The 9,933-nt window shown below is 35.2% G+C and overlaps 1 protein-coding gene across 1 annotated transcript; it reads right to left on the bottom strand.

The window, feature by feature from the left end:
- Positions 1-464: 464 nt before the first annotated feature.
- Positions 465-9,679, bottom strand: LOC102584591 (MOB kinase activator-like 1A). Its single transcript, XM_006364417.2, has 7 exons — positions 9,486-9,679; positions 8,399-8,447; positions 7,266-7,374; positions 5,893-5,986; positions 3,404-3,537; positions 2,615-2,778; positions 465-799 (listed from the first exon to the last, which is right to left on the bottom strand). The coding sequence occupies exons 1-7, from the start codon at positions 9,506-9,508 to the stop codon at positions 725-727; spliced, it is 648 nt and encodes a 215-aa protein (XP_006364479.1). The 5' UTR covers positions 9,509-9,679; the 3' UTR covers positions 465-724.
- Positions 9,680-9,933: the final 254 nt, after the last annotated feature.

The raw sequence follows: 9,933 nt of genomic DNA, 5'->3' as shown, positions 1-9,933 counted from the left end.
TTTACTTGTCACTGTTTGACTCGACACACCCACTAAAAAGAGAACGGTACATTAAAGTCAAGTATTTGAGCCATCCAACCATGAATTATTATTTTTTAACAAAAAAAATCCTTCATACCAGATACACCCGTAAAATAGAAATGATATCACAAAGTGACACGAAACTTTTACATCATTGTATCAAAGTCGTTAAATATAAAGAATAAGTCGTTCAATTACCTAATTATTTAGATAATGGCTAAACAATTTTACTTAAACAAATCACTCGATTTTATTTTAATTGTAGGGAACAAATTCTCATTTTCTCAAAGCAACTTTTTATGATATGTCAACCAAAAAATATTTTTTTTAAAATGGCTTTCGTGATAGAAGGGAAAAAATAAAAACACTACTACCATCAACCATGGTCGATGTCTCCAACAATAGTCATAGTCCTGCAAATGGGGTCTAGAGAGAATAGAATGTACATAAATTTTACCCCTACCTTTGTAAGATAGAAAGACGATTTCTCAACTCCAGGTTCTATCTGTTTGGTCTTCGTTTAGTCATCCACAAAAGGACTTTGCTTGAAAGCAATATAGGAAAAGCTACAACCATTATACATTCATAGACACTTCAAATTGTCAGCTGAGGCTATACACTTTGGATGACCACGAGAAACTTTATTACATTACATTACACTATTTAGTTCCAGCTTTAGCAGCACGGTGAAATATCACGTTGTTCAGTACGGGACGATGATGGATTCTATAATCTCTTGGAGTGGAGCCAGTTCCTTCTTGTCGATCAGTCCAAACTCCTACAAGATAAACATACAATTATTACTCTCAACTCCATACAAAACAACTTATGTTGCACAATGACAAAACCTGTGTTCTCAAGAGCAACCAGCATAACCTCATTCGAACAAATAACCAAAAGTTTTTTTCCCCAGCCAGCATCAGATACTGACTAGTGAGTATCTTTGTTCCTAGCGACAATTTTCATTATCTGTCAATAAGGTAGTGCTAGAAACTTTGTTGCTTATAAGGGGATAGCAAGAAGGAAGAGCTATCCAAAATTAAGGACTAGAGGGGTGTGATTCAGGTCCTACGCAAAAGATCTAACCCTCAAAAGTCAAAAGTTACGCTCCATAATATCCCCTCCTAGTAGGGAAAAAGATGCAAATCAGAATAAAAGTAGGCTCCAGGAAAATTACATTCTCCCACTTCTTAATCTAGTGATGGAAAAATTTACACTTTCTGCTCTCTTACGACAATTAAATACTTAGCCGCTGAAAATAAAAACAAAAAATATGTCTGTCAGGGAATGGCTAATGTCAATCAACACATCTCAAGGTCGAATACTTCTGTCTTCCCTTTTTCCTATATACACCCGAAAACCACTACTCTTCTTGCAAACCAGGTTTCTACTAACCTCCCTAGCTTCTATGTCCAACACCTCACAGAGTGCCCGCCTTTTTCATAAGAGTTATTTAGAGTTAAACCACAGTCCACACCTGAGTAACCTTTGTTTGAAAGGTGTCATTATGCAAACAAGACTTCCACACCTCCTAACTACTCAACTTCCTAGGAATAAAATCTGTAAGATCATTCCTCCATGCACGTGGCCTAACAACTATCAGTGATGCTATAATGACAACAAAGTAGTATGTTCTTACTCTTAACAACAAACATAGTTCATGTTTTTCAGTATGAAAGAGAATATATTAGTAATTTGACTGAGCAGAAGTCCTAAAAGAGAAGCAATTAACCAAGTTCAACATTAAAAATATCGTTAGAACAAATTAATCTGGAACATGACCTGCATTTATATTAAAGGCATTGCCTTCATAAATACTTTTCTTTTTCTTTTTACCGAGAAATCTGGGGCCAACCTACCTCAACCTTTGAAACTCTGGATAATGGGTCCGCCCCGATACACTTCTTCACTTAAATACTAAGTTCAGTTCACATGGCGCGGGGCTCGAATGTCTAGTTTACATCACAAGTCCTCAACCTTTACCACTTGCCTAAGCCCTAGGGGCACCTTAACCAATATTAGATGAGAGCTATAAACTTAATCATACATATTCCTCACTAACTTGCCAAAAAGATATGTTCAGTAAAATCTAGACTTATCCATGTTTGATGAAGAGTAAAAAAAGAAAGAAACTGAAGAGAAAACTGACTTAAAGTTTCCAGCCTTGGGTGCTTCTTGAAACAATAAAACTTAGATCACTCATTCCGTTTTAAATGACATTTTTTGAATAAATATTCAAGATCTTCTACTCCTTCTAGATTTGAGAGCCATCCATTATTGAAGCTTAAAATTGTTTCCTCGTGAACAATAGTACCTTCGTTCAGCAACAAACAAGCATCCACTAAACTAGTGAATGATGGACTTCCATAGAAAGACCAAAAAAATCCCCTCAGTTGTGTACTAGGATATCAATTCTTTAATTTTCTATACATAATCCTTTGAAAAGTTTAACAGACAACCAGAAAAAAAACAAAGATAACACGACATTAATTTGATCAATAATTTGTACAGATACATGCAATTAACATGTTTTCAAACTTTGGACGAAAGATATACTAGTAATGTGCACAAGGAAGAGATTCAGATAACTCACATGGGTGAAGAGTATGAAATGCTTAAAGCACGTATTCAAATGGGCCTCCTCCTTAAGACTCACAATTTTCTGAAAATGGGAGTGATAAATATGTGCATACACACGAAAGAGACGCTTAAAAATTGTCTTGACAACATCCTTGAAGTTGGATGGAAACGGCGCACCTACAAAATTTAGCACAGAGAATCAAGAACAAAGGCATTAGCATTCTCCAAACTAAGATGGAAAGAGAATAGATATCAATAAAGCTAGAATACCTCATCCCACCACCCATCTCCAAGCCCAGAATTTGGCACCACACTATCCCCCACCCACACACCCCACCCAACAAGACTAATTAAAAAGTAAATGACTAAAGCAACGTAATTGTTTTTTTTACTTGGGGGTTGTTCAGGAAAGGGGACTCTCTAAGATCTTTTTGTCCAATACAACTTCAGACCGCCTGAAGACCAAGAAACTAGACTTTCATATTATATTAGTAACTTTTTTTATAAGTTGAAAAACCACTTATCAAAAAGCAGACCGATACAATATACGCAGAAAGATAACAGAGTAGAAAAAAAGAATGATAATAGAGTAGTTTTTAGAGATGGTATGATGTGGAACAATTCGATGATACTTTGACTTAGAATTATAAAATGAGATTTTACTCTTGAAACGTGTGAAATATATCATAGATGAGGGTCAAATTTTAATACACTCAAAAGTAGAAACTGTGTACATCGATCGCACCTGTAATGTACAGTAAAATAGCATGTTATTACTTTCCAATTAAAGACCAGTAATTACCAAGCCTTTGAGGAAATAGAGATTCATCATCCAATTGAGTTTCAATCCAGTCCATCAAATATTCAACGTATTTTGGAGCCGAAACTTCAATAGGCTTCTTAATTTGTACTCCATCAGCCCACCTGTACTCGTATCTGAAATCAATATGTGAAAAAGTCAGGAATACCGTCTGAATTTTTCTTCTCTTGAAACATCAAAAATAACACCATAAGAAACTTTTTAATTTGGTTCAGACTATCATAATCAAAGTTGGACTTAAGTAAGGAGGAATGAGAATTCACAGGGATAACATAACCAGCAAATTAGTCAAATTTCCATATAAAAGTGCGGCAGAAACTGCAATTCACCAATAACTAATGGAAGTCAAGAGTGCAGAAAAAATATATCATGAAAAAGAAAATAAAAATCAAGACTTCCTTTTTGTTTTTTTGCTCCATTCATCAAAACCATTAATTTGTATTCTTCTCCCCTCTTCATGGTAAAAAAAATCACTCTTTACCGGAAAGAATTTACTTCTAACTAAGAAGGGTCCATAACCTCTATCCGCCAGTGTTTGGCCATAGATTCCAAGTATCTTTTATTTTATTTGGAATTTATGGAGTTGGAGTTGGAATTTAGTCTATCGGAAAAGCCTCTCTTCCTTTTAAGGTAGGGCAAGGTCTCGCACACACTATCCTCCCCAGACCCCACTTGTAGAATTACACTGGGTATGTTGTTGTTGTTGGAGTTGAAGATGGAAGTTCTGTTTGGTTATACTTTTTGCAAAGTATATTTGGAATAATGTTCCTGCTTGAATGTACTTAAATACAATTTTCCAAGGTGAAAAGTGAGTAGGAAAACAGGTTATAGCAGTGATCCAAATTTGAAATACAAACTTCAAGACGGATTCGGAATTCAAAAACCGATTTTCAAATAAAGTGACCTATATACATCCTATATCTTACTCTCATATAGTTGGTGTCACCTATATACATCCTATATCTTCATTGTGTTCTTTCTTATTCAAATTCACATTGATTCTCAGAGATAGTAAGTCTTTGAAACATCTTCCTTTAATATGATTTTAAATCTACTTCATCCCCTTTTATCATCTTCAATCGTCCTATCGTGGCATCTATTTACCGATGCATATGGAGGTCTACACAGGACATGGCCAAACCATTTTAAACGATCTTCTCTAAGTTTATCCTTTATGAATGTATGCTACTTAGACCCTTTGTCAGATTTAATCATTTCTGATTTTGTACAATCTAAAATTCACCATCCGCATTTCTCTGACAAGATCTATGTTGCTTGGACCTTCCAAAAATATTGCCGCACTCGTGATGGTATTGAAGCAAATTTGTCAACATCAAAGAAGACTAGTTTACTTCCAAAAAGGCAGCAAATAGCTGAAGGCAGAGTATTGTCGCTGAAACCTAGAATTCACACTCACCCATGATCATTTAACAGGCAGACATCTCCATTAAATGACATCTTTGCGTAAAAGCAGTGCAAGAAACAGCCACATTTACGCCATTACCCACTCTTTCCCTCACCACACTTCATACAAGAAAAGAAGTAAGAAATTGTCTCGAAACTAGACCTTTTATTGTCTTACCAAATTCTAATCCTTATATTTATTTTTGGGGAAGTAATTAAAATGTATTAGAAAATTCATCAAGAAGATGCAGAATTACAAAGGAACAGACTGTTAGCTCCAATACAATCCCAGTCCTTACATTTTTCTTCTTTTCCTGTTTCAGGTATGTCTTGTTCTGGCACAAAGGGTGGAATGGAACGCTATACAGATATCATATATTAGACAAATGGTAGAAGAAGAAAAGCACAACTCATTATAGACGGGAAGAAAATTTAAGAGTTGTTTGATTCACAACAAGATGAGTATAATCATTAGAATGCTTGTATCAACTTTCTAGACCAGTAAGCAGAATGACACACGGACGGGGACAATAGATTAAATAACCAATGCTCCAGGAACACCTGCTAACTTCCAACAAGATGATCCAGAAAGTTCTCAAGGTTTAGTCAGTCCAAGAAAAATAAACAAAGGACATTCTCATGAGCAACATACATGGCTTTAAACCTTTCTAATGGAAACACATTCAACTGAATTCAAGTTAATTTCACATAATTGGTGGTCAAATTGCAAACCTGGTGGAAGGATTTACATGTTTCTAGTTTTTTAGTATCTAAATCAGAAGCTAAATAAGTTAAACTCCACTTAGAGGATAGCTTTGCTAAACTGTAGAACATTCACCAATTAGTAACGAAATCATCAATGGAAGTACAAATACCAACTAGAGAAAGAAATGAGGAAATGACTGATATAATTATAATCCTTCTCAAATATTTCTCAGGAAAGCAACATTTTGATATATAATCAGCGAGCATCTAAATGATTACTCATTATTCTTATACATCACTGGACTACATAGCATATAGTACTTTGCACAGGTATCATCAAAGCAATCATTTACTGAACATACTTAGGGCCTGCAGTCATTGTAGGGCAGTTCTCTGGTGTACAGAACTCAGTCAACGTGCCATAAAGCAGATTCACCTGGTTGAAGAAATCGACAGCTGGATATTGCAAGATAAAGCCTCCATTCAGTTTTGAAATTTAGATTGAATAATAGCAACAACTCACCAAAGAAACGAAATTAATGTGTGTATGAGCATTATGAGAGCAATGATAACATAGTATATGAAGCACTCTGTTCTCACAATTGGCTTCAAAGGAAACTCACATGTAAGCAGAGCATGAAAGCTTCTATCTAGAATTCTTTCTGCTACGCAATTCATTTTACTTTGTACCAGCCTTTAAAAATCATTAAAAATTCTAATTGTTAGTAAGTAAATCATCAAAAGTTGTTGTACAAAATGTGAATTACTAATGCTTGGTCGAACTTCTTAGGGATGGTATGTTCATGTGGCATTTGGATGACGAAAAATAGACATCAAGCTACTACATAATTTAAAATTTGTTAGTACTATAGCAGTACTCACATGAGCTTACAACCTATCCGCATTCTTTACAACACCTGTTACCTAGAACTAACCATTCAACATGTTGAATACTCCTGCAACACCCCAGATCACATTTACCAACCTAATTCAACAAGGCATGGGTACAAGAGAAGAGTTGAAGCTTTCTGTTCGAATAAAAGATACTAAACCGTGGAGAATAAACCTCAGATTAATTGGAATTTCTGTTAGATTTGAACACAATGGCAGCAACCATTTGGTGGTGTGTCTGGAAAGAAAGAAACCAGAGGTTCTTTGAAGGGAAGAACAACTCAATCCTGAAGATCAAATTTGTTGATAACTTGGTATAAAAGGGAATGGCAGATAGAGGATAATGATACCCTGTTACAATTCATTGAATCTTTTGTATAGATACCCAGGGTTTTCTTTCCCCTAACTTTTTGGATGTTATCACAACACTTTCTTATTGCTGGTTTTGACATCAATAACATTTACCATTTCAGGAAAAAAAGTCATATGTGTGATCTCTTGCAGTAATATATATTCAAAAGGTACAAGAAATTGTAGAGAACCTTTTCAGAGAAGAGACAAAGTTTTGGGACAATCAAAAGAAAGTAGAGTAGTTAGTTTGGGATAGATGGGTAATCTTTCTTTCTCATTTTTAACATCCACTTTATTTCTTTTTGTAAATTTAGAGAAACTCTTCTTCACCCACAGATTAGACCTGCAGCTCGAGGGTGATAGTGAACACAGCAATCATATGTGCGGTTTGTGTCTGAGAAACATTAGCCACAAAATAGGGCTAAAATTAGGGCACTAGCTAATGATATGCACATGCATGAAAGATAGAAAGGTGGAGAGGGTGAAAGAGTACTGTTGACAGCAAGCCACTCGTTAATATCTTCTCCAGGTGGGAGTCTTACAGCCTCTCTCAAGTTTCCGCTACCCAATGTGGCATCAATATGCTTCCTTAACTGTGCCCCCTGTTATTGCACAAAAGGAGAGAAAATTAAGGAAGATGACCTAATTAATACATTTTTAAAAAAAAACTGTACGCAGGAGGAAAAAATACTATTCTTCTACTCCACAGCTTGTTGATACATTTAAGACCATATTAAAAATGTCCGGGAAGTTTGATAAACTAGCAAGAAGACTTGCTGAACAGTGCTACTCAACCTATTGTGTATCTTTAGACATATCTGAACTGGTTACAAGTCAATGTCTGACACAAGGGTCTAAACTCATAGCATGCAATACTCTTAGAGTCTAGACTATGGAACTAGCCTCGTGAACCAAATCTTACTGTGTCAAAGTTTGAAGCTTAGATGAGCCTTACGAGCTCCAAATACAAGTACGGTTCTCAAAGTTACGAGACTATTCAAATGATTTCATATCATCCTGATGCTTCTCTAACTAAAATAGAAGTTTGCATATCTATGCCTCCAACCTTTCCAAATAGAAACCATACCTCATGTGAACCAAAAACACATATTTATCATTATATCAGAAATAAGTACCTCGTTAGCCACATAGTTATAATCTTAGGATGCAGTTCCCTGTCATCAACAAGACAAAATGACTCCCTCACTTAACAGTCTAAAGTCCAATATATTATATATCTCATTCGCAAAGTTGAAAGCTCCCTAAAATTAAAGTAATGATAACTTTTGCATCCAGGGATCACATAGACTCTGTCTCACCCTCTAAACAAGTTGAATAACGCTTGTAGTTCTAGAAACCCAACTATCATGGCAGTCAGTCATAAACGCATATTAGTATGAAGGTTAGAGAGTCTAAGCTGCCTAAGTATCCTTGAGAATTGGACAAGCATAGTCAGTTTTCCCTAACTCTTGAAGATTGCTCTTTCTTTGGCAACTGAAAATATCCAGAAATTGGAGGTATCAACATCAAAATGTTGCAGCCGAAGAGTTAACACACAGAAAATAAGTACAAAAACACAGAAGACTACAGGAGAATTCCTTCTCCTGGACTAGGAAACAGTGCAACCTTACTCCCTGAGGGTGCACTTTTTTTGGGCCGGAATGTTCTCTGATTCCTGCATAGAAAGAGCAAACAATACATTAGATGACAGATGTATATGGCTACAGACAACATCCAGTCAAATCTGAAAGCAAGGTGCACTAGAAGTTAAAGTTCAATGCAACCACAGGCAAACGTGTGAGCTGAGTACACAATCAGTGTTAAGTAGGTCAAACTAAAACCAGTCAAATTTAGGAGATGATGCAATATCCCCACAGCACAAAGCAAATATGCATACTTGAAATCAAACCCTCAATATTAATCAATTGCCAGAAACTTGCTAAAAAGTTTCATTCTTTTGGCATATTCAGCTCCAATACAAACGAAACAATGAGATAAGTTTGATTTATCCTTTTAAGAATGAAAAAATACATGGCAGTTCATTCAATTAACATTTTCAGCTTCAACTAAACTGGACACACAACTATCTACAAACTTGTACTATTTGGCTATATCAAATGCATTTCTAGAGACACTGATAGCTAAACCGGATTTTCTCTTTTAAAAGTACCCCCTTCGTTTCAGTTTATTGTCTTACTTTCATTTTCAGTTTGTTTAAAAAAGAATGAATCTTTTCTTCTTTTTTTCAGCAATTCTTCAATTCCAACTCTCCACGTGACAAAAGACATTTTACTACATTCTACAAACTTTTAGTTTAAGACTACAAATTTCAAAAGTCTTTCTTTACTTCCGTCAATTCCCTATCAAGTCAAAATCAGACAAACAAACTCAAACGGAGGACTACTAAATTTATATGCTTATCATCAAAGCCCCACAGTAAAACACAGCTAACCCCAAATTGACCACCCAAATCAAAAATCCTTTAACCTCATCTAAACTATCAGCATTCAAAAACACTAAAAAAGATACCAAAAGAAACACCTAAAAGACTACAACAAAAACACTAGTTGAGTTAAAATTGAAACAACCCAAAGAATTAACACAGAAAGAAAAACCCAGATCAACAGATCCACCACAAATCAATCAAATATCATGAAAACATAGAAATCAACACCCAATTCCCAAAAAATTAAAAAAAGATTACAACTTTTACCTTCCAAGACCAAAAAGACTCATGATGAATTAGATATGGAGAAGAAAGCAGAGGCCCGGGTGGAGAAAGGGGAGTGGGGGGTGAATGAGCGTAGCGGCAAGAGATGGAAAAGGGAGCGGTTAATTGGAAAACAAAGTATATAGGAGTTAGGAGTATAATAATTTCAGAAGCAAGTGTCGAAAAATGCTGCTTTGCACTGACTTCGCATCTCATGACATGACAACTGACACCTCACTAATAGTTACTAATAGTAATAATAAATAAATAAATAAATAAATAAGATGGTTGTTACCCGTGTTGTACTCATTTCATGTTACCATCAATTTTTAGTGTGATTGTGTTGTTACTTTAATATGTTTATTTTATTTTGTTTTTATTTATTATTTAATAATTGTATTTCATCTTTTATCCTACTTTTTCATAATAACTCTAGTCCGTACCCTACTTC

This window comes from Solanum tuberosum, unplaced genomic scaffold (assembly GCF_000226075.1).
Source record: "Solanum tuberosum cultivar DM 1-3 516 R44 unplaced genomic scaffold, SolTub_3.0 scf00494, whole genome shotgun sequence".
Taxonomy (NCBI): domain Eukaryota; kingdom Viridiplantae; phylum Streptophyta; class Magnoliopsida; order Solanales; family Solanaceae; genus Solanum; species Solanum tuberosum.
The sequence above is the reverse complement of the archived record's forward strand: the minus strand, read 5'-3'. Positions and strand labels throughout refer to the sequence as shown.